Source organism: Galeopterus variegatus, unplaced genomic scaffold, assembly GCF_000696425.1.
Source record: "Galeopterus variegatus unplaced genomic scaffold, G_variegatus-3.0.2 Scaffold155, whole genome shotgun sequence".
In the NCBI taxonomy this organism is placed as follows: Eukaryota; Metazoa; Chordata; class Mammalia; order Dermoptera; family Cynocephalidae; genus Galeopterus; species Galeopterus variegatus.
In genome coordinates, this window is record NW_007726266.1 from 74,879 (window position 1) to 100,678 (window position 25,800).

At 41.4% G+C, this 25,800-nt stretch overlaps 1 protein-coding gene across 2 annotated transcripts; it reads left to right on the forward strand.

Moving 5' to 3' along the window:
- Positions 1 to 327: 327 nt before the first annotated feature.
- On the forward strand, positions 328 to 25,037 carry CRK (v-crk avian sarcoma virus CT10 oncogene homolog). 2 transcript variants are annotated; one of them, XM_008592924.1, is made up of 3 exons: positions 328 to 675; positions 10,137 to 10,672; positions 21,642 to 25,037. In XM_008592924.1, exons 1-3 carry the CDS (start codon positions 435 to 437, stop codon positions 21,777 to 21,779), a joined length of 915 nt encoding a protein of 304 aa, XP_008591146.1. In that variant the 5' UTR covers positions 328 to 434; the 3' UTR covers positions 21,780 to 25,037. The 2 variants fall into 2 exon arrangements, with proteins under 2 accessions (XP_008591146.1, XP_008591153.1); XM_008592931.1 differs by having other exon boundaries at positions 10,137 to 10,502; positions 21,642 to 21,732.
- Positions 25,038 to 25,800: the final 763 nt, after the last annotated feature.

Below are 25,800 nucleotides of genomic sequence, written 5' to 3' on the forward strand. Positions count from 1 at the left end.
CTGGGAGTCACGGCCTAGACGTCCTGGGCCTGCCAGGAACCTGAAGCCTGGTGGAGAGACCCCCCGCTGCCAGCGGCGCAAATGCTAACCTCTGTGGACCTCCGGCTGCGGCCCCGCCCTCGGCCCTGGACTCCGCCTCCCCATGCTCTGCAGTCCCGGTCGGAACCAGGCGGCGACGCCCAAGAGGCCGCATGCGCAGTGCGCGCGCGAGGGCCCTCGTTGCCCTTCTCCCAATGGCGGTGGCGGTCCCCTTCCCGGCAGCCTCCCACGGGCAGGGATCGCGTCATTTCCGGTGGGGAAGGCCCGCGGCAGCCGCCGCCATTTCGGGCGCTGCTGTGAGGCTGAGACCGGAGCCGGTCCGCTGGGCGGCGGACGGCGGGGCTGGAGGGGCGCGCGTGGCGGCGGCGGCCCAGCGTGTAGGCGCGGAGGCGGCCATGGCGGGCAACTTCGACTCGGAGGAACGGAGTAGCTGGTACTGGGGGCGGTTGAGCCAGCAGGAGGCGGTGGCGCTGTTGCAGGGCCAGCGGCACGGGGTGTTCCTGGTGCGGGACTCGAGCACCAGCCCCGGGGACTATGTGCTCAGCGTCTCCGAGAACTCGCGCGTCTCCCACTACATCATCAACAGCAGCGGCCCGCGCCCGCCCGTGCCACCGTCGCCCGCCCAGCCTCCTCCGGGTGAGGGACGGATGGGACGGGAGGCCCCGGGCGGGGTGAGGGCCGCAGAACTCCCAGCCTGGCCGGCTGCTCCTCGCGAGCTGACTCCATGAGGGACGTGGGCAGAGGGTAGCCTGCTGTCCAGGCTCGTTCCCACCGAGAGGGAGTGTGTGGGGGAGGAGGAGCCGCTGACCGAGGCCTTTGGGTGTGCCTTGGGAGGACAGCCCGGGGGAAGGGGAACTGCTTCTGCCCCAGGGTGGGGCTGGCGCCCGGGCCGGGCACTAGGGCAGGGCAAGGCAACGTGGGGACAAAGAGCTGAGGGGGATGTTGGCACTGCGGGGCATCACTTGGCAGAGGTGCCCAGAATGAATTTGATAATCCTACAAGTGGCTTTTTGGCTTGAAACATTTCCTGCAGTGTTGGAGAGCCGGGTTTGGCCGTACTCCCCTGGTGGCCTTTGGTGGGAAGTCACCACACACTGGCCGGGAGGGATGGAGACACCCTCAGGAAACCGGTCAGCTTTTTCCTTTCTTGGGCATTTTTCCAAAATGCTCTTACCGGCCTCTTCCCCCGTGGAGGACGAAGGTGGTGAATTAAGTGCCTTGGTGGTAGAAGAAAGCCTTCTGTAACAAGCCCAGAATAAGTTGATGCCTGGCACACTGTGTCCAGGAGATCTTAGTGTCCAGAGGACTGTCCTCCGCAATAAGGGGGTTCTGGTTTTAAAGTGTTTAGTGGAGGGAAGATTTTTTTTCAGAAAATAAACCAGATATAAGCCAGTGGAAACAATCCCTTCCCTGAAAGTGAATGGAACTTCATTTTCCTTGGATTCATTGTCTGTCTGTACTTCAGAGCTTCTCCTTGCTCAGTAAATTGGGGCTGTGGCCTGAGTCTTCCTGGATATTGGAAACAGACCCTGCTGGGCAGATAATTTAAATAACCTACACTGGGTCCTCGCCAGGGATCATTGAGATGTGACTATCTTGATCATGTCATTGGAGTTGTTTGGAAATGTTAAGGAAATATATGCACTTAGTACTTGAGATTTGTGAGGTACATAGTTATTCTGAGGTGTCTGAGTAACAGCACCAAAAAGCTCTAGTGGCTTCTTACTGTTCCCAGGTTGAGGCAGTTTCCTCCTGACCAGCTAAGACTAGATCCAGGTCAGTCTCTTGATTTTTCCTGAGCTAGGCTTTGCAGACTTGCCCTTTCAGGAGAGTCCTAATTTAGATTTACTCACTTTGTTCAGAAATGGGGAAGTGGGATAGGCAGTCTCTTTGTTAACACCTACAAATTATAAAAAATAAGTTTGGGGTCTTTAAGTTCATAAATGATCCTAGGTCTTTCTCATTCTGGTCAGTTTAATAGTATTATGACATGAGATAGGAATATTGATGTACATATATTTGCCCTAAACCAGATATATTTTACTTTGATTGCCACCTGCTTGGTATCTAGGGTTTTGCATAACATGTAGTAACACAATTGCAAACTGTCATTGAAATTTAATTCTCAGGGCCGGCCTGTGGCTCACTTGGGAGAGTGTGGTGCTGATAACACCAAGTCAAGGGTTAAGATCCCCTTACCGGTCATTAAAAATAAAATTCTCAGCCTTTTGTTGGTTGCAAAATTTGGAAATGGCAGCAGGCAGGTTTGTTTGATATTTCTCCACACAGAATTATGATATTTTTGTTTTGTTTTTATTATTATTTTATGTATATATACTTTGTAGCATTACGATTTTATATCTCAACATTTATCTTGATATTGAGCTCTACTTTTTCAAAAAAGATAAAGGTTCATTCAGATCCTTGGCTCACAAGAGAAGGTGAAGTTTGCCAAGGTTTGTGGATGGGGTGTGGGAAAAAAAATAAAATTCTCAGCCTTTTGTTGGTTGCAAAATTTGGAAATGGCAGCAGGCAGGTTTGTTTGATATTTCTCCACACAGAATTATGATATTTTTGTTTTGTTTTTATTATTATTTTATGTATATATACTTTGTAGCATTACGATTTTATATCTCAACATTTATCTTGATATTGAGCTCTACTTTTTCAAAAAAGATAAAGGTTCATTCAGATCCTTGGCTCACAAGAGAAGGTGAAGTTTGCCAAGGTTTGTGGATGGGGTGTGGGAAATTCATGGCCATTGTGGTATTATTTCTGTTATATACTCCATATTCTACGCAGGGTAACAATTCAGTTGCTGTCTTTATAAAGATTACTTAATCTTTGTTCTCCCCTTCCCCATCAAGCTCTTTTTCTTTTGATGCCACACAAAGGAATTTGTTGAATTTTAGAGAGGCATATACAATATTAATAGATACCATTTATTGACTGGTTATTCTGTGCCAGGTACTTTGCTGAGTACTTCATGTGCCTTATCTGATTTACTGTCTGTAGTAGTATCTAGTGAGGTAGGTACTATGATCTTCATTTATTAAAATATTTCTGTTTTATAGAGGAGGAAACTGAGAGGCAGAGATTGAGTAATTTGCTTAAGGTCACAAGGCTAGTAAATGACTGAACCAGATTTTGGATCTAGGCATGCTGACCTGAGAGCTGACCCTTTTATACTATACTCTTTTCTGTCAAAGTCAGCTTCCTTTGGGAATCCTAGCAGTGCACGTAGAGGACTCTGTCCTCAACACTTTGTGTCTGCCCTAGAGTCCTAGATTCTATTTAAAGATGAGAAGGAAAGAAAGGCAAAAAGAAAACTGACTTAGCATTCAAAGTGCACATCTATCTAAAATCAATGATGAATAGGCTTTTAAAAACCTTATTTGGTACATTGACTGTGGAAGATGAGCTTTTTGCTTGGGATTGCATAGTGTATTTTGTGCATGCAATACAAAGGTGTGTATGGAATGGCTTAGATGTAATTTTCAGAGGCACAGGGATTTTCAACCTTTTTCCAGTGAACCTATTTTTAACTTATCTTAGGTTTTCAGCTCCCACATGCTTTTGTATGCTACCAAGGCCTTGTAGTGCCTTGGCTGTTGCCCTGGGTAAATAAGGAAGGACTTGGTCAAATCTGCTGGTCACATTCTGTCAGGCTGGGCTTCAAGGTGGACCCTTTGGGAACCCTTGCAATTAATTGATTCACTAGTTTCTTCTTCTTGGAACAATGAGGGACTACTAGACCTTGACCAGTAGAGAGTAGGCAAAACTGAATGAGTGTGAGTTAGGAGAGTAATTACAGGCTTGAGCTGTGGAGCCTGGGTTTGAATCTTATTTACCTGCCGCTTACTGTTTCTTTAACTTTGGGCAAGCTATTTAACTTCTCTCTGCTTCAGTTTCCTCATCTGTGAAAGAGTGAAAATAGTGATACTGAGCCCATAGGGGTGTTGTAAGGATTAAGGCTGGCATACTGAGTAAGTATTCAATAAGTACTATATATTAATCTTATGAATATAACTATGAACTGGCGGGGAGCTGAAGCAAAATGGAAAACCAGTCTTGCTTTGATAGGCTCACAGGCATGCATGGTGTGGTTGGTAAGCATGGTGAACAGCTTGTGTTAGGGAATAAGTGCTGGGTTAGGGGGAATGGGGTGCATCGATAAGTGTGAAAGGACCTGGGTCCAGTTTATAGCAATAGGATGGTGCCTGCTGCTACCTGCTCAACCCAAAGCCTCCCATCTGTTGCCCTAGTGGGAGCGGGGAGCATAAAAGCTTGCCTCATTTTGGAGGTGCGGAGCCGAAACTATGGTGGTAATTGTTGGTGATGACTTTTTAAGGTAGTACCAAACCACTTGCCTGGAGATAGTGTGGGATTGCTGACTTTTTTGTACCTTCAGCTTTTGTATTTCATTTGTTTACCTCATGTTTCAGTTCAGAAACCTGGTTCTCATGTCTTACTCTTCAATGTCAGAGTATCTCTCTATCCAGTGATTCTGGAGAACTTCTTCAGTGAGTTACCTGTAGGTTTTACACCAAAAATATAATTCCATGGTAAAAGGAAATAGGTTTACTTATCACAGGACTTCTCCAAGTCTTTACTATGTACTATGCTTATTTGAATTACGACCTTCCAAGGGAGAGTACTGGATTTTTCAAACCTATTAAACCACAGAACTTTTGAGAAGCATCTTGTGATTCTATGGAAACAATGTAGCAGACTTTGGATTTTGGTATGAATTGAACATTTCTGAAGGAATTCAGTGGGTTGGGGGATGGATTAAGCTGAATTTGCTTTTTTTTTTTTTGGAGCACTTATAATGTACTAGCCCCCCCCCCCCTTTTTTTTTTTTGGCAGTTGGCCTGTACAGAGATCGAACCCTTGATCTTGGTGTTATCATTACCACAGTCTAACCAACTGAGCTAATGGGCCAGTCCATACTAGCCATTTTTAGGAATTTTATTAGATGGCTGGCCAGTTACTCAGTTGGTTAGAGCTCAGCCTTGTAACAGCAAGGTCAAGGGTTTGGATCCCCTAACTGGCCAGCCACCCAAAAAAAAAAAAAAATTACTAGGTGGGTATTGGGCCCTATTTTACAGAATAAGGGCTGAAGCACAGCAAAATTAGGTAACTGCTCATACAGCTAGTAAGTGAGAGCCAGAATTCATCAAACCTAGTCAGTCTGAATCTGCGTAGAACCATGCCGATATCCACCATTTTTAGAAAGTTCTGTTTGGTTAGGAGACCATATGTCTTTTTTTTTTTTTAAGATGACCGGTAAGGGGATCTTAACCCTTGACTTGGTGTTATCAGCACCACAGCCACGGGCCAGCCCCAGGAGACCATATGTCTTGACACATTTTTAGGATACCTTCTCAGCTGGAAGTCAGTGGCCTTGTTAGCCCTTTGTATTGGATAAGTGGTGGTGGGTATTTAAGCAACCTCTGTAAATGCCATAGGCAGAGGAGAGGGAGTGGGAAATAAGGAAAGAGCAAGGGAAAAAGAGGAAGTGCTGTGAGATCAAGGAGAGGCTGCTGGTGGATCCCCTCTGGTGGTACCCATGCCAGAAGTGGCCTGGCCTGTTTTCTTTTTTTTTTTGGCTGGCCCGTACAGAGATAGAACCCTGCACCTTGGTATTATTAGCACCATGCTCTAACCATCTGAGCTAACAGCCAGCTAACCTGGCTTGTTTTAACCCACAGAGACTGAAGATGTTCTTCAGGGAATAGCATTGTAAAAACCTGAGGGCTGAAATGCTTACAAGTAATGGGTTGAGCAGCAACAGAAACAAAAATAATAATTAACTGCTTGCCTTACTTTTGATTTCTGAATGTTAATTTGTACTGCACATTCAGAATCCAGCACAGGGTTGTCAGTGAAGTTTTCCAAGTCCAGGTAGCTATGAGAATCCTGTCCTTGGTTCTGTTTTCTAGACTGACTGACTGTATCTCCTTCCTTTCCCGCCCTTCTGTTTCCTGCCTTTGGCTATTTGTGGTTGGAAGGAGAGGAGGGAGGGAAAAGGAGCTGGAACACATAGCTGTGGTGAGGTTTGGGCTTATCTAGGACTTATGTATGGTCTGTTCCCCTCCCTTCCCTTCTGGAGTTTAGATCAATGAAGCTTGATTGCCCCATATATCTAACTGCCCCAGCAGTACACCAAAAGAGGCATTTCTCTGTGGAATTATTATAGTGTCAGTAGAATAGAAAAACAATTTATAGGTAAAGTATATCTAAGGTTTCCCTTGGTATTTTGCTTGTATTTCTGTGTCTGTTGGGTTTGCCAAGCAAAGGAAAAAAAAAAAAGTTGTAGTGAGCTCAGTTTACACCATGTGGCATTTGAAATGTCCCTTTTTTTTTTTTTTTTTGGCAGCTGGCGGGTGCAGGGATCAAACCCAGTACCTTGGTGTTGTCAGCACCACGCTCCAACTAACTGAGCTAACTGGCTGGCTCCACGATGCGCCATTTGAACAAGAAATAAGTTGAACCTGCTTCCCGCCTCTGTGCCAGATGAGCTGCCAATTTTTCTTGCACTGAGCTTTCAAAGGGACTTGGCTTAGTAGTCTTATTTGTTCTTCTTATTCCCCTCTCCCCCCAAAAAAAACACACTTCACTTGGCCTAGTACAGTAGGAGAGGAACCATAACAATGGATGACAGGGAGTGGTCACTTTCCTTCGTAGTGTGAAAAGAGTACCTTGGAAATGTTCAGGAATGGTCAGAGTTGCCATTTTGTTGTGATTTTGTTGTATCTCAGGACACAGTTTGTTTTCACTACTACTTTTTGTAGGAACACATCTCCAGTTGGAAGTGGAAGTGGGGGTGGGGGCTGTCTTTCATGCTGCTTTGCTCCTGGCTCACCAGCCATACTTCTCATGCCTTTGTATGTCCTATTATGCTGTGAGCATCTCAGAGTTTGTTCATTGAGAATAATATGTAGTGCTTGCTTTGGCAGCACATACACCAAAATTGGAACGATACAGAGAAGATTGTACAGAGAAGATTAGCATGGCCCCTGTGCAACGATGTCACACTAATTCTTGAAGAATTCCATATTAAAAAAAAAAAAAGAATAATATGTGACACAGGGCTGGCTGGTTAGCTCAGTTGGTGGTTAGAGCATGGTGCTGATAACAGCAAGGTTAAGGGTTCAGATCCCTTGCTGGCCAACTGCCCAAAACAAAACAAAACAAAATTGTAACACTTAACTGTCTAACTGTCTGCCAACCACTGCACCAAAAGGGCAACTGATAAAAGCCATTTTGGTCATTGTATCTTGACATGTAGTTGTGTAAAGTTTAGCAGGAGAGCTTTTCTCCCTAGGTGTGATCTGGATCATTTTCAAACACATGGGTACTCTGCAGGTGTGAGGCAGTCTCCCTACCACTCTGCCCTGGAGCTTTCTTGACCGGGTAGTGCTAAGTAGGTCTCCATGTTCGCATTGACCCTGTCCTTAACATAGTTGCTCTGCAGGCCTGGAAGATCATCCTGAATTAGCCCATGATGACAGGCTAGGTGGCCATGCATCTCCTTGCCTACCAGACTTGAATAGGAATAAATCTCCGTCAGTGATCCAGCTCAGTGAAGAGAAACTCCAGAATATAGCAGCATCATGCTCTGGTATGGTCATAACCAAAATCATCTCTCCAGTCCTGCACTTGGAAATATTGGGGTCACATTCTGCTGGTGCCTGAAGAGTGTTTTTGCCATGGGCAGACAGTGCTGGGTCTGGGCATCTCTTTCAGTATCTTAAATTGGAGAGACATTCAGCATTCCTGAGTTTGGGTTATTAACTTGTTTTAGCTTATAGCCATGAATTTCACAGGTGAACTTTTTGCAATATAGGAAATATGTAACCATCCTTTAAATTGTGTCTTGGTTTCTCATCATTCATTTCGGTGAAAAGAGAAGGACTCATCAGTGCTCATTCTGCACTGAGGACTTTTGGTTAACTTCCAAAGTTAATGTTTTATCTTTTTACTTCTCCCCAATAGTGGACTGAATTTTAAATATACTTTTTCTGGTCATTCTGGAAGAGCTGGTTTTTAACATTGGACAAAAGAATTAGGTCTCTCTCTTTTTTTTTTTTTTTTTGAGTGTGGCAAATGATTTTAAACATTTGGGCTACTACAGCATTTCTGTTTCACAGCATTAATCGCTATGGCTTTTATTTTTTTGGCAGCTGGCCAGATGGGATCCAAACCCTTGACCTTGGTGTTATAACACTGCTATGGCTTTTAAATGGATGGGACAGTGCTATCTTGTTGATGGGAATGGAAATTGGCTATTTTCCCTTAACAAAGGACTTGAATAAGTAACTTTCAAACTACTTTCTTCAAAGAGGTACAAATAGTCAATACACATGAAAAACATCAAAGGATCAAAGGTGATATTTAAAAAGAGATAACATTTCTCTTTATTAAATTGGTGATGGTTTTTAAAATACTGTTTTGTTGAGGATATCAGGGAAATGGGAATCCATCAACCACTGGTGGAACATAAAATTGTACAGACTTTTTGGAGGGCAATTTGACAACATAAACCTTACTGTCCTTATCCTTTGTTTCAGCATTGCATTTCAAGGAGTTATCATCCTGAGGAAGTAATAAAAAAAGTTCATTAATAGATAAGAACAAGAATGCTCATAACAGCATTGTTTGTACTGGTGAAAATTTAGGAATATAGCCATTAAAAGTCATGTTCTAGGGCTGGCTGGTTAGCTCAGTTGGTTAGAGTGTGGCATTAAGATACCAAAGTCAAGGGTTCGGAGCCCCATACTGGCTACCCACCAAAATAAAAACAAAAACTGTATATAGTAACCCAGTTATAAAAGACATATATGTGTATGTATTTATTACACACACATATATATACACATGCATATGTATGTGTATATGTATTTATATGTGTGGGTGTGTATAAATATATATAAATCTGGTAGGTTATAACCCAAAATGCTGAGAGTAGAGCTGCAGCAGGGTTAAGGGTATTTAAAAAATGATCTCCCCCAACCAAAATTTTCTATAGAGCTATTTATTACTTTATCAGGAAACCAAAAGGTAAAAAATTCAAGGAAGATGATTTGATATTTTGGGTGCTTAGCACAGTGCAAGTTAAAGGTTTGTATTCCTCATTAGAAAACTTTCTTATTTGAACTTATATATGTTCATCTATTATGAATTCTAGATCTCAAGATAGAGAGGGAGTACATTCTGAAATATGCCGTGTCTAGAGCCAGACCCATATTTTTGTCTTAATGAATTTTAAGCATTCCTAATATGTCCTTTCCTCTTGGACCTTCAATGTGTTATCAGAGGTCGAATATTTTAACACTTCTTTATTTATCCAAGCATCCTTGTTTATCTTTTTTCATGGCCCGTTCTGTTTCATAGGGAACAGTCTGGTTTCCGTGTTTTATTTTTAAGTGATAATCTTAGGAATTGATTTTTAAGCAGTCAGCTTTTTTGTTTCATTCAGTTCCTATGTTCCTTTACCTAGTCAAATTTTTTTAGCTGTCAGAGATGTAATTGAGATCAGCAGTCTTAGATCGAAAAAGTCTTAAAAATGTTTTTCTTCTTTGGAACTGTGCATTCTAGATGTGAAGAGAACGAATTTGTGAGCTCATTGTAGATATCAAGCTCTCCCACCTCTTCCTGGAACAGCTGCTGGGACCTGTGAACAAAAAGAGCTCCCAGTATTTCCTGAGGTTGAGAAGAAGATTGCAACAAAACCTTGAACCTTATGCTACTCTGTAAATGGGGGAGCAACAGAACATATTGGGAGAATGAACAAAAAGTCTCCATGTTGCACTAGTCTTTGATCTTGTATGAGAGCACATTCCAGTTGGTCTGGTCTGTCACGGCCTTCTGTTCCTTCTCTGGGGCCGATGGTAATGGGCATCTTTCTTCCCAGAGGATGTTTCAGCTTCAAAGTGTGATGTCCATTTGCTATGAGAAGGGATTATTTTCTCTAAGCAGGTTTTTTTTTTGGTGATTAAATATTGACAGAATATGTGTGGGAAATGCTTAAAATCTGCATTTCATCTTCAGTATAGTACATCTTTAAGTAACACCCTGCTCTGTTTTTTCCAGGGGTGAGCCCCTCCAGACTCCGAATAGGCGATCAAGAGTTTGATTCATTGCCTGCTTTACTGGAATTCTACAAAATACACTATTTGGACACTACAACGTTGATAGAACCAGTTTCCAGATCCAGGCAGGGTAGTGGAGTGATTCTCAGGCAGGAGGAAGCAGAGTATGTGCGAGCCCTCTTTGACTTTAATGGGAATGATGAAGAAGATCTTCCCTTTAAGAAAGGAGACATCCTGAGAATCCGGGATAAGCCTGAAGAGCAGTGGTGGAATGCAGAGGACAGCGAAGGCAAGAGAGGGATGATTCCAGTCCCTTACGTCGAGAAGTATAGACCTGCCTCCGCCTCAGTATCGGCTCTGATTGGAGGTAACCAGGAGGGTTCCCACCCACAGCCACTGGGTGGGCCGGAGCCTGGGCCCTATGCCCAACCCAGCGTCAACACTCCGCTCCCTAACCTCCAGAATGGGCCCATTTATGCCAGGGTTATCCAGAAGCGAGTCCCTAATGCCTACGACAAGACAGCCTTGGCTTTGGAGGTACATAATGTGCAAAATGTAGAAAGAAGAGATCTGCTACAGGTCTCCCTTTCAGACCTCTTACAGCTTTGTAGGAATGCTCAATACAAGCACCAGCATTGTGATGTTGTTGTAGATGTCGAACCATTAAGTACTGATTTTGGCATTTAATGTTGGGTTTTCTCTTTATAGAAAACCTATTTTGGAATGAGTAAGCTTAAAATTGTGTAACTAAATGTTCTGATTGATCTACTAAACATACTTTGACTACTTTAATAACACCACCTGAATTCACAGGAATTAACCTAAAATATTTTTTCTCCTCTATATCCTAACCTGTTTCTCGCTTTCTGTTTGTCATTATCTAAAAGAAGATGGGTTCACACAGATTTGAGTGTAATAAGTGGTTTCTGTCAAAGTGCTTAAGTGGAATTTTTCCCATAAAAACATAGCATTTTTACTTTAGGGGACCATGATGTTCCTTACCATTAATTGTGTTTGTCATATAAGAATTTAGGAGGCAACAGTGAAGCATAGTACAGGTGTGAAGAGATCCATACTCAGAAGTATTAATTCCAAAGAGCAGCAAATTTACTTGGTTTTTGTTTACAGGCAAGAAACCAGTTCTTCCTAAGGAGTTAATTTTTTCCTTGTATTGTTGAATAGTTACCCTTGGTAGCCCATCTCCTTCTGGCCAACCATTACATTGCGTTTCTTCCTTTATTCCTCTCTTTAGCACTCAGCTTTGTCTCTCACTTTCTTCCTCCCTCCCTCCCTTTCTTTCTTCCTTTCTAAGTTATACAGATGGTGGTTTAGCATATAAGCTAGTACAGAAGAATTCCCATCTTTCAGAGCCTACTGATATGGTGACTTGAATGTAAGTGAGTAGCTAACTTTCATAAGCATGGGCTGAAGTTATGTGAGCACAGATCAGCAGAGGAGGGGTGAAAATGTATTCTTGTAAACTGCGATCTTTAAGTTTTGTTTTTGAGTTGTGTTCATACAGTGAGAAGTAGGAGCTGCCCTCTATCTACGTTGGAATGTCAGCCCACAGAATGAGCAAGAATTTATTTGAATCAGTCTCTGATATTACTGGATTTCAAATTTTTCTTTTAGGTTTTTTTTTTTTTTTTGTCTTTTTGTCTTTTTTTTCGTGACCGGCAACGGATCGCAACCCTCAAGTGTCGCGCCCGTACCGGACCAGGACCGGCTACGGGATCGCAACCCTCGGTGCTGCCCCCGCTCCTCGCTCAGCCAGTGAGCGGCCGGTCTGTATGTGGGATCCGAACCCTCGGCGGGAGCGCCACCGCACTTCCCCAGCGGCACACTGCAGCAGTGCGCCACCGGGCCGGGATCCGAACCCTCGGCGGGAGCGCCACCGCACTTCCCAAGCGGCGCACTGCAGCAGTGCGCCACCGGGCCGGCCCTTTCTTTTAGGTTTTTTGATCTAGTGGATGCAAAGGAAGGTTAGTTGAGTCTTCTAGGTTTGACCAAAAAATGTGGTTTTAAGGTTTTTATTTTTTGAGATCATGTGGTGACTTAATAGTATAATGCCTCTGCTTTGATGAGAAATGAAATGTATGTTGTCTCAGTGACACCACTGCTTTTTCCCACTTAGACTTTGGAGGATAAGGAAAACAAATTTCTAGCCTCCTATTTTCATGTAGGTTCAGATTATGTTAACATCCAGTCAGTGCTATGCACATTTTGGATGTGACTTTTTGACAATTATCGCAGACCTTGTTAGCACTGGGCTGGAGTATGAAAACAGCACTCATGGAACGAGCCAGCTAATACTCAGGAGAGAAGAGTTATCACGTTCAGTTTTCTTCTGTTTGCATTTCCTTTAGTTATTTTTAATGATCCCTGCCTTGATTAGAGGCTTTAATGCTCAGAAATGGTTGAGCTGCTTTCCTTGCTGTGAAATAAAGATTTGAGTAGAAAACTAGTTTATAATTTCATTAAGTTTTCTTTTTTGGTTTGGATGTTGGTTTTTTTTTTTTTTTTTGTCTTTTGTCTTTTTCTGTGTCCGGCAACGGGATCGCAACCCTCGGTGTTGCTCCCGCGCCTCGCTCAACCAGTGAGCGGGAACCGGTCTGTACGTGGGATCCGAACCCTCGGGCGGGAGCGCCGCCGCACTTCCCAAGCGGCCCACTATCCAGTGCGCCACCGGGCCGGCCCTGGATGTTGGTTTTGAGCTGCATATGTTTATTGCTGAAGATGGCCTGTTTCAAGTTAGGATACCTCAAGTAATAGCTTTAAAACACCTCTTCTTCCATACTTGAAAAAAATGGTGTTAGTCTAGCATCATAGAATTCTAGAGTTGGAAAGGACCTTAGGATATATATTCAGTACATGGAAAAAACGTGATGTTTAGACACATTGATTGAGTCATTCAAGCTAATGAGAGGTGGAGATGTGACAAACCCAGATCTACTTTGGCACCTGTCTGCCAAACCCAAATTCAGTCTGTGGTTCTTTGTCTTTTGTAACAGTGCTGCTGCCCTCCTCAGCGTAGGTTTTGTGTGGTTTCATTGACAGCATATCCTCAGTTTACTCTCTCTGCAGGGAGGCACAGTTCTCCTTTGCCATCTCTAGTTTTTCATGGGTGCTGATGCTTATTCCCTATTGTGATGACACTGGGAGAAAAATTAGGAGACTCTGGCTTTCTGACCTTAGCATTCTAGTAAGAAAATGCATTGAGGTCTGTCTGTGCACGAGGAGTCTTTAAGAAGTTCATGGAAAGAGTTATATTATCTCAATTCTGTTTTTCCACAAACTTTTTGACATACCCGTGTGTGTGTGTGTGTGTGTGTGTGTGTGTGTGTCTGTGTGTGTCTGTGTGTGTCTGTGTGTCATATGTATGAAGCATAATTCGACCCCCTGTAAATCTAGTCTGTAAACCAGCTAGATATATTTTAGTGGAGTTTTATGTTTAACTTTAAGTTGACAGATTCAAATCACTTAATTTTAGACTTGGGCAGGACCCAGAAGTAATATATTAGACCAGCAGTCTTTAGACTGCTTTCTAGTGCCCTGAGAGTTCCCAGGAGGTGCCCAGGGAGAGGAGGAAGTTGAGAATGCAGGGTTCTAGGTTTCCCTCTCTTGCTTAAACCAAAAGTAACTGTTTTTAACTGTTATATTTCAAGGTCTCTAAGATTTTCTTTGGAGGAAGGGTTTCTGTGCTTTAAAAGAAAAAATTTAGAAATCTGTGTTCAAGAACCACCTCCCTTCATCTTACAGATGGGTGTTTCCTGCGTGGTATTTGCTGTGACCAGAATCCTCACTAGAATATAAGTTATTTGATATTTCCTCCCACCAGATTTCTTAGTAGAGATGAAGGCTGTGGAAGGAAGGGATTAACTCTAGCGAACAGCCAAAGTAGGATATTCCTCTGCCTACTATAGTTTTGTGGGTCAACTGGTCAGATGTTTTCTGGGGGAATAAAACAGTGAACTAGACAAACACCATCTGTTCTATCCTGGAGTTCCTGGTGAAGACAGACATTAAATAAATGCACATATACTGAGTGTTTTGAAGCGGAAGTACTGGAAGTAACACTAGAACAGTGCAGAGGCATCTTTCATTTTTTGATCTTAGATTTCAACTTTTTGTTTTGGGGCTCCTTGGGAGCTAATATCCTGATAAATATAATCTTGCAAATACAGGTGTTAAAGGTTATTTTATGCCTCTATAGACTGTCCAAAACAATCATCTTTTTTTTAAATGTACTAATCATGTAACTTCCATTCTCTGATTCAACCTGGCATTTTGCCTTTGACAGATAAGACTTGAGAGTAATCCAGGAATATCTCAGGTATTCTCAGGCCTGAACCTATTCTTCATATAGGGAAGGTATAAAGTGCTTTGGGTCTTTGGTGTAACAGTGACTGCATCAACTCCACATTTCCCCATGTGGAACTCTAAAACCTAAGTTAAGGCTTTTTGACCTGTGTATAGAAAATGGGAATAATGGCCCCTCTGTTGTATCTGTTTGTTAGGGAGAAAAATGAGAGTGGAAGGTATGAAAGTATGAGCAGCAAGTACTTGATGTATCCAGTTTTTCTTTTTTTGGGACTGTAGCTATAGATTTGTGTACTGTTCATTGAGGCAGATATCCACTTTCCCTCTCCCTTCCATCTTCTTTGGACATCTTCATTTCAAATCATAGAATCTCAATGGGAAGGGACTTTGAAAGTAACAGATCCAGTTCGCTGACATTGAAGGCAGGCCCTCTAGTATCTCCACAGATAATTTTTTTTTTTTTTTTTTTTTTTTTTTTTTTTTTTTTTTTGCAACCCTCGGCGTTGCCCCTGCGCCTCGCTCAGCCAGTGAGCGGGAACCGGTCTGTATGTGGGATCCGAACCCTCAGACGGGAGCGCCGCAGCGCTTCCCAAGCGGCGCACTTATCCAGTGCGCCACCGGGCCGGCCCTCCACAGATAATTTTTTAACAACCTTTTCAATATTTCTACTTTTTAAGAGGGGGTGGGGGTGGGGGAGGATAGCTGACTGGTAAAGGGATCCAAACCCTTGACCTTGGTGTTACAACGCTGTGCTCTAACTTACTGAGCTAACCAGCCAGCCCCTCAGTATCTCTACTTTTGAAGAACTCATCAACCACAATACTGTAGTTCAAAGATTCCAAACTTGGTTCATGGCATCCTTAAGTGTCTCAGTGATATTTCATAGTGCCCTAGGCCAAAAAAAACTATCTGACTGTTCCATTTATTAAGTAGCTAGGTCCAAACAACTTAAATATTCATGTCCTGATAACTTAGTAGCCATTTTTTAAAATAATAAGCATAATTGAAATAAAATGATATTTTATTATTAAGTAACTGCAGTTACTTAACTAATGAGATGTGTAGTCTGTTAGACACTGCCCAGTTTCTCAAATCTTGGGATCTTATTGAACATTGCCACCCTCATTTCCTGTTTCACATTTATTTTCATGAGATGCTTTTTTATCATAGCAACTTCCAAAACCCAGTTTTGCAAAGATATGGCATCTTTTAAAGGAATGTAGTATGGTCTAATAATGAAATTTTTTTTTAAAAAAAATTTTTTTTTTTTTAAAGATGACCGGTTAGGGGATCTTAACCCTTTACTTGGTGTTGTCAGCACTATGCTCAGCCAGTGAGCAAACTGGCCATCCCTATATAGGATCCGAACCCGTGGCCTTGGTGTTACCAGCACCGCACTCTCCTGAGTGAGCCACAGGCTGGCCCTAATAATAATGAAATTTTGAACTGCCTTGAGCTAATAGTTCACATAGCATTGCAGATGTCCAGTATTGCTAGTTTCCCTCAAACTTTAAAATACTTTGTGGCACTCCTGTGAGTTCACAGTGATGCCTCTGACAGTGTACGGTTTGGAAACCTCAGGTCAAATTCATTGTATTAATTTTTTAAAATTCCTTAATGTTGAGCTAAAATGTTATGTACTGTGTGTGGTCACCTCCTCACCTTTCACCAAGGGGATGGAAAGCTTAGTTTTAGGCATTATTAGTTGTTGAGCTAGAGAAGATCATTTCTGACTTGGACTACAAAGAACCAGGGTCAGGCCTATCTCCCAAGAGTTTGTCAGATGCTTTTTCTGTTCACTTGGAAGCCTGCCAACTAAATCTCAAAGACCTGCAGCTTTCTACCAGTACAACTTATGCCCATATCATTTCATCTCTGAGGCAAGTGAGTCATTAAGGCTGATTGTCCACACTTGTTTCCATTGATTTGAAAGACTGTAGATAGGCCCTAAGTTTTACCTATTCCTTAGATCAGGGGTCTGCAAATTTTTTCTGTGAAGGCCTTTGAGGTCTGTATGGTCTCCGTCACGACCACTCAACTCTGCCATTGTAGCAAGAAGGCAGTCAGACAAAACAACAAATGAGCTTGCTGTGTTCCAGTAAAACTGTTTACAAAAACAACAGGCTGGATTTGGCTCATGGGCCATAGTTGGCTGACTCCTGCCTTAGATTGCTGTAGTTTTCTTAACTTTTTTTTCCCTCCAGCCAAATCTTGAAATATTTATTAACTATGTTTTTAGTGTTTGAAAATGTTTGAAGACAAGGCCACTGTACTGCTTCTCTGTATTTCTTTTCCCTGGTTTTATTTACATTCATTTATGTGTGCTTCCTACCCTGAGCTCACTAGAATCTTCTCACAAGTCTGGATCAAAGGAATGTTGGCAATTGTTGATGTCTGTCCTGTTAGATAATAGGGACAGACACTAGCAAAGCAGTCACTTGGGATTGCACCGGCAAAGGAGGTCACATAGTTCCTGTATAGTAAATTCCAAAAATTAATGCCATTTCCAGTTTCTTTCTTATTATCACGGGAACTCATTGGTTGAAGATCGGCTGGTTAATCTTTTGCTGGACAAATTCTAGATTTGATTACATCCACACCAGGATCATGTTTGACCTTGGAAACTACACAGAGCTTGAGAATAAACCAGTGTCCATTAAGTTTCCTAGGAGTGAAGAAAGTGTAGTAACCACATTCAGTCCCCTTTACGTGTGACTCCATGATTTACATGCAGACTTGCTCCCAAGGATGTATTATGAGATCAGGAGGCTGAGGACCAGACTGGACACTAAAGCAGTTCCTTGGTGGTTGAAGAATCGTTAGTCCTTTACAAGGAGCTAGTGAGGTCTGCCTCATGAAAAGAAAAGTTAAATAACTGCCTTGTAGGACCTCAAGTTCTACATGAAGTCTTTCTTGTTCCTCAGTAATGCATATGAAAATTTTCTTTCCTATGTATAACTTGAATTTTGAAATCAGTAGTGTTAGAACTACTGTTATTAGTACATTCACTGATTAGTACATTTTTTGTGTCTTAAGATTGTAGTAACATTTCTGGGACAAGTATTCAGTTTTCCTTTCTTTCTCTTTTAAAGTTGTACACCAGCTTTCAAATGCACATGCATCCTCCTCAGCCTCCCTGGTCTGGTCTTCAGGAATTATGCTTTAGTGAGTTGATGCCAGGTAGGAGGAGGGGCAGAATTCTGGCTTTCTTCCTGTATTAGAGAAAGAATTGCTCATAGTATGTTCTGTGTGTGTGTGTATGTGTGTGTGTGTGTGTGTTGAGCAGTGTGTTCTTAGACTGCCCCATCCCCTCCAGCTCTCTTCCTCCACCCCACCTCCTCCAGGGTTGACAGCCACCTTTTCTTCCCAACTGTTGAAGAGGTAGGGCTTCATGTGGTATCACAGGAAGAAGCCCTGGTCTCTAAATATAATCATGTCGCATTTGGGACTTTGTTCTTGTCCCCACATGCTTTGAATATTTCAGGAGAAAGACCCCATAGGATACAAAAGGTTATTTATTTGTTTGCTTGTTTGTTTAGGGTTGCTGACCAGTACAGGGATCAAACCCTGGACCTTGGTGTTATCAGCACTATGCTTTAACTAACTGAGCTAACCAGCCAGCCCTATTTAATTGTTGTTTTGTTTTGGGTTTTTTTTTTTTTTTTGGTAGCTGGCTGGCATGGGGATCTGAACCCTTAAACTATTTAATTTTAATAAGATCTTCCTCAGAGTATTTGTACTTCAAGGCCACTTTGGGCAGGTTAATTAATTAGCCCAAATTGACTGCTTACAACTTTTCTCTTTTATTCATTTAAAAATCAGAATCATTTCAGTTGCGGCATAGCCTTTCTTTCACCCCTTGACGTTTGGACCTTTCTGCCAAGAACCTAATCAACTGTAAAAAAAAGGTTTTGGATTACAGAATATGGTGTGGTTTTCCTGAACTTTCCTCAGTAGGGTACAGCCAAGAGAATCTAAACAATAAAGATGGTTCTGATGTGATCCAAAGGTCTAATTTATTTATTTATTTTTATTTATTTATTTTTTGACCGGTAAGGGGATCGCAACCCTTGGCACAGTGTGGTCTGCACCACACTCAGCCAGTGAGTGCACTGGCCATCCCTATATAGGATCTGAACCCGCAGCCTCGGCGCTCCCAGCACCGCACTCTCCCGAGTGAGCCACGGGGCTGGCCCCAAAGGTCTAATTTACACATAATTTCTTTCCTGAGTGACATTTGCCTTATAGGAACTCCCTGCCCATTTCTCTCTTAGAAGTCTGAAAGAGAAAATGTATGGGGTAAGATCATCAGGTTTTGCTGTACTTCTTAAGCTGGTATGGTTCTGTTGTACTGGTAATAGCAAGGGGCTGGGTTAGTCCACATTCACCCTACCCTTTGCTTCTCAGAGCTCTGTGGGGTGTGATTTGAGACTGTACTTTGAATGCTTAAGAATAAAGACAATATAACATTGCAAGAAAAGAGGCGTTTTAAACACAGATTTTGGCATCAAGTAGAAGTGGACTTAAGGCTAAATTTTAAAGAAGCATCTTCTACAAAATCCTTAGAAAAGCTGAACAAAATACAATAAACATCTTTTTCTTTTCATTGTTTTATTGAGGTAAAAAATCACTGGGTAAAATGTACTAATCTTAAGTATACAGTTTGATGAGTTTACATGCATGTGTGATAACCACCCAGATGAAAGCATAGAACATTTCCAGCACTCTGGAATGTTCCATCATGTCCCTTGTGTGTATTTTTAATATCAGTAAAATGGATTCAGATATGGCAGACATTAGGGATGATGGGGAAGACAGGCCTGAAGTTCTCAGACCAGTTTGAGAGAAATAGGCCCCTTAGTCCCCATCTAGAAGGGAGCCTAATCTGAGTTGCATTTTAGATTTTTGATATGAACATGCACATCCCCTGAACATTTTTCTTTTCCTGAAATCAGGGACTTATATTATTCTGGGTCCAGCTACCAGAATAGCACTTTATATGACGAGTGTTTAGCAGGCAGTACAAATAAGTACTAAAAATGGGGGAAAGAAGTGCTGCCTGCACTTGATGTAATTGACCTCAACATAGTTAAGTGACTAGCAGCCCAGAGGCATTAATTCCAGTAACGTGCATAATGTGTGCGTGCTTGTGTGTGTGTGAAAGGCGGAGAGTCAAGGGTAGGTGATAGGTCACAAACAAGGGTAATTCACTAAGGAATATTCAAATATTGTGAGGCTGGTGTTAAGCATAGCTTCTTGCAACACTGCAAAATATTTAGAAAGAAGGGAACAGTGAGATAAAGTCTGAGAACTAAAGTTAGGGATAAAGGAATAAATCTTTTAGATGATTTTTATTAGCAAGTGAAACTTCACTTTGATGTCCTGTTCTTCCTCTCCACAAAGACTGTAGAAACTCTTTGCTTGTCATAGTTGGCCTACTTAGATGTCAGGAACTTTGAATTGGAAAATTGCGGGGAATGAACAGAACCCTGGTGCCAGTAAGCTACGAGGAATGGGTCTGCTTGCAAGGATGGCGTGCCATATTATCCTTCTGTCTCCTCCCTTTACACCGTCAGTCTTTGTCTTTACAATATCGAAAGATCAAGCTGCTGCTTTTTTTCAGTTTCTGTATCTTATCCCTAGTCTCTCTATTATTCCCTTGTTTTTGTCCTCTTCTCAGCATCCTGTGACCCATACTTTAGGCCTCTGGTTTTCAAATAGTTCTTTGGGAAATTCCAGACAGGTCAAAAAGCAAATTGTTTCATCTGTGCGTGAGATCAAGCTGGTTCTAGAGGAGACCCTAGGCTTGGACTTGAGTTGGCTGTGGCCAGTAGTTGTCCTGCAGACATTCTTAGAGAACTCCTAAGGCCCAGAGAGCATAATTTGAAAGTTTCTGGTATGGGAGAAAGAGCATAAATGGCTTTAGAGCCAGTTAATTCTGGGCTCAAATCCCAGCCCTGCCACTGGCTCTGTGACCTCAGGTATATCATGTAATTGCTCTGAACCTCTGTTTTCTCATTTGTAAAATGAAACCAGTTCCTGTCTAGCAGGGTTATATGAGGATTAGAAAATAGTTTATATAAAATACCCTCTCCTATACTATATAAGTATAATAGTTTGATAAATAGTATTATTAATTTAATAAAATCAAATGAATAGTTATGCTTAGAAACCACTTGTGTCCTCAGAACTCAAATGTTGATAATAATTAAAGGATGGTCATAAAGTTCTTTAGTTCAATGACATCTGGGGTCTTATCACCATTGTTGAATATTTTACCTCAGGGTGAATCATCAGATTGAACTTGTCTTAAGTTTCATAGCAAGATAGAGGTATATCTTACATTGTTAAAACTTTATATGTGATGTCACAAGAGACTTTTTATTAATAGAAGCAAAAATATGATAGTTGATTTTTTTGTCCCCTTATTGGGTAATGAAAGTTCCAGGTGACATTGAGGGAGCAACAAGGTCTGTCAGTAGATGGTGGGATGGGGAGGGGGTAGCGGCCTGTCAAGTAGAGCTTGCTGAGGAAGTTGGGAGCTTTGCAGAGAGCTAATGGGATTTGGAGTTTGGGCCTGTACCTGGTCAAATGGGAAAAAGCTTGCCTTGTTCTGGAGGTAATAGGAACATTTAATTTTCTGGGACCAGGAAGACAGCCAGAAAAAAAAAGGAAAAAACTTTTTTTCTGGAACCGAATGACGTATGCTTGCCATGATTGCCTTCTGTTGTGCAAGCAGTAGCAGGCCAAGATGTGTATGATTGTGAGCTGGTGGATTATATATATTGCTTTCGTATGGGAAGGAGGGGAGAGAGCTTCCCTAGGCCAGGGCCTGTGAGGCAGGCAGGAAGCTGAGGGTAGTGGGTACAAAGAGAAGGAATACTAGCTCACTTAAATTGGGATTGCTCATCCAGAGACACTTTGAGATTTCCAAAAAGTATCGTTTTCTAGGATCCTTTCTGTATTCTCTGTTTTCCTGCACTGCTAAAAACACTTCTTCCTTCTGCCTGCATTAACCACAAGTAATCAGTCTGGTGGCTGGGGCTGGGGAGGCAGTGACTAGCCATTTCTGTAACATTAGCCCTAGAGCAATCACGTGGGCAGGGTATGCCTAACCAGAGAATGGAGTTTTTCAGTTTGCATTCTTAACTGGAAATAAAGTGCTCTCCTTATTCTCCTCCTGCAGGTCGGTGAGCTGGTAAAGGTTACGAAGATTAATGTGAGTGGTCAGTGGGAAGGGGAGTGTAATGGCAAACGAGGTCACTTCCCATTCACACATGTCCGTCTGCTGGATCAACAGAATCCTGATGAGGACTTCAGCTGAGTATAGCTCAACAAACAGTTTTGCTGACAGATGGGAACAATCTTTTTTTTCCAACTGCCATCTATACAATTTTCTTACAGATGTCAAAAGCAGTCTAGTTTATATAAGCACTCTGTTACCTGTGATCTTTTTTAGACTGAACTCCATTCCTAGTGTTATTTACCATATTCAGGGTACGAAACTGGAGGGCCTGTGTGTTAACTTCTGAATTGGCAATTTTAGGTGGTAGCAGCCATGCCCATGTGTATCAGAAGGAGGTGTCTTGCCTTCTTTCTCTCAGGCAATGCAGATCAACCTGTGGAAAACCGATGGACAGGAGAGGAGTGTTACACACTGCTTACCCTGATTTATTCCTTTTTTTTTTTTCCTCATTCTGAAACCATACTATCAAATGGCAATAGACTGTTCCCTCCCACTCCCATGAAGTAATCGTGCACCATGTGAATAGTACCCAGTGGGATTGCTTTTTCATTTATAGAACATGACCATTGTATGACTCATTCTGACATTTCAAATCCTGAGAATTCTGAGAACACTACTAGAGGCATTTGTCTTCCTTCCTAGTCAATGCTTAATACTTTTTCTTGGGATTCTTGCAGCCCTTGTCATTCTTTTTCCCCAAACCTACAAGTAGGTTAATTACTAAGATAAGTGTATATTTTCATTCCAGATGAGAAGCAGGATGTGCAGAGCACTTTATTCAGTGCATAGCTTTAAGCCAGTATTGGATTCACTAAGTGGACAGCCAAACTCCCAGCTCTCTGCTTTCCCCACGAGGTCATTAGTAGGTCACACTGCTACAGCAGCTAAATAAACTCGTGGCTAATGGGACCCAGCAGGGCCATATCTCCTGAGTGCCAGTATCCCATTAGGAGACTCTTGGAATTCTTGGATTTTACTTGGAGTAGGAGGACCAATCACTTATAATATTCCGTGGAAGGTTTTGGGGCCAAATTCTGCCCTCTGCCTGATGTGCAACTTGTATAAAAGTCAAGTTAAAATTATATGAGTTTGGGGGTAGGGTTAGTGCTTTGAAAAATTTTTCAACCAATCATGAATTACTTACGTATTATTTGTTTCACATGGTCAGAGTACTGTTTGAAGTACATTACAAACTGCCTAGATTTTTGGCTGTTTTTGTTTATGTTCAGGTTTAGTTTACAAACCCTTTAGAGTATGGAATGGTTTAAGTGGGATCAGGTGCTCCAAAGAATAGGCTTATGAGACCAAAAATAATCTAGGCTATTTAGACTATATGAAACTTTCAAAGTTAGTTCCTAGTCTATAAAGGCACTTACTGGTCTGTGGTGTGGTATGACCAATAGAAACATCTGATACTTTGCTTTGGACCTCATTTTAGAATGATAATATACCTTTTTAATTGTACTGCGTAGGTAGATACGATAAATTTGCATTCTTTGACCATATATCAAATCATGGTATCTCAGTGACTAGCCTGGCATTCAGTCAATGTGCAGTTGTTTGCAATGAGGGGAGTGCAGAAGCTTATCACATGGCACAGGAAGCCAGCTGGTGCAGGATTACATGCATTACCACAAGCAAACTAATGAGTTGATGCTAATTTAATATATTTTTACCTCACACTAAGGTAATGCTTGATAAAGACATTAATACTGAACTTTTAAAATGTTAGCTCAGTGCTGTGCACATAGTGGGTGCTCAGTAATGTTGAATGAACAGATTTGCAATACCAGGTGTAATTCCATCTGACTACTTTGTTAAATTTTCAGTTAGAGCATAGATACTGTAAAATCCAAAATATACATTAAACCGTGTTTTCCTGAAAGTATGGCATCTAAAATATTTGTAGAAAAACCTTGTCACAACTGGTTTGATTGTTTGTATTTTCTTTTGCCTTTGACTTTGATGTTGGCTTGTAATGTCTCTTTCATCATATGTAATACTAGTGGAACATGTACCTCTACCCCGATCATAAGAATTTCTCAATAATTGGTTGTCCAGAGCCATTACATGAACTTTTGGTTGGATTTGGCTGGGTGTGGCAGTTATTGGACCTCAAGAAATCAAAGGACTTCTTTCTGAGCATCTTCCAGAAAAAGCAAATGCTAAAATCCTATTCAAGTGCATATGTATATTGTCACAGAGCAAAGTAAACTGAAATTGGCTGCTATATTTTATATAATCATTTCTGCAAAAACCCATTTTTTGGATACTAATATTTGACATGGTTAATTCTTATTAATTTGTTGGAATTGTTTATTGTTAATAATGCAAATAGATAATTTTTAATTATCCACAAGTAACATTTCACTATTAATGGTTTGAAGTGGGTGATAAGCAAACCAATTTGAAATAAAATATGAACATGTGCCATTGTATTATAACACTATACACTTTCTTGACAGTTAAATTTTAAAAAATGTTTTTTTGTAGCATGTATTGTATATGTTTATAGTATATGTAGTAAATAAAAATATGGCCAAATGTTTGGCTTGGTGATCTTTTGGAGAAAGTAATCTTCGAATATTTTTCACAAAAGAGCTAAATCTTAGGCTTAGGGAATAGGAGGTATGTGCCCTCAGCAGTTTGTGAACAATCATGTAATCAGATAAACAATTATATACCCTTTGTGGGTGCTTATTAAAGATGGGATTAATCATTAGTGATATTTTAAAGGGTCTCCAGAAGTCATGAAATATTGATATGAGGGGAGCGTAAAAAGAATCATTATATAAAGATCTGGAAGCTGGAATGATGTGGATATATGTGGACATAAGAAAATGAGGATGTGGTAGAGGGCTTTATAAAGCAAATGAGAAGTTGGGATGTTAGACAGTAGATTTTTAGAATGTTAGTGTAGAGATCCAGTGTAATTTCTCCCTTTTTATGTAAGTAGCACACAGCTCAGAGTAGATAATTTGAGTATAGGGAATACAAAAAAAAGGTTAAACATTACTGTATGTTCCATCTTTCTCAAGGTGCGTATAGAGACAACACAAGTATGTGAATATATATACCTAAAAGGTTGACATACATTCTAATTTTGTGTCTATGAGTGGTGAAGTTTTAAAATAAAAAAGACAAGCTTTGCCAGTTACTTATACAGTATTCTGCCTTGGACTCAAAACACAGCATCTAGTCAGTGCTGTAGACAGAGCAGTATGTCAACTCAGTTAAAGGAAATTAGTCCAAAGGGATCCAACTTTGGTATAACAGCAAAGTGATTTAAGTGTGTTTCAACTTTTTATCAATAAAAAATGAACCGTTAAAATTTTATTTTAATATGTCGCACGGTGGGTTCCTTTGCATAGTCTTGAGTGCTCATACCAGCTCTCTTATTTTGTGATACTGACCTTCAGATGAAATTGTATTCTTCTTATAGGTGTGAAGAAAGGAGAGTGTGCCTCCAAAGAATAAAATGAAAATAGTTTGGTGGGGGGAAGCTAAGAATTGGGAGCTTTGCTGCCACCCATGTCCTGAAGAGAATGAAATGCAGAGATAAGGTAGGGGACAAAAAACTAATCACCAATAAGTGACATCTGAAAAGAGCAGTCTTGAAGATTCTCCAGAGATACAGGAGGAGAGTGAGCAGAAATAAATGCACACCCAGCTGGCTTTTGGTCAAGGAGATGCTTCCAGTGTTTCTGCAGTTGGCCTGATTGACTTAGATTTTAGACCTGTGTTGAATCCTAGCAAAGTGGGCACTCAAATGTTGACTAAATGATCAAAGGTAAACTGGCTTGGATCAATCTTTTCTATCCTCCCATTTCAAATTGGGGGATTTTGTACATTTTAGCTTTCTGGGGGTGGGAAGGAAAATAGTTATATATTAGACATGTAGAGGTAGACTTGTTCAAAGCCCCCTTTGTTCCTTTCGGGAAAACTTCATGGAGTTTCTAACCCTCATTTAAAGATGGTGGGACAATTAGGCTTCTCTAGAGTTCTCAGTATCTGCAAGGGAACTAGGAAAGGAGTCTTGAGGTGAGGTCTAAGATGGGCTTTTCCTTTCTCCTTTATACTGGGAAAGTATCTACTGCGG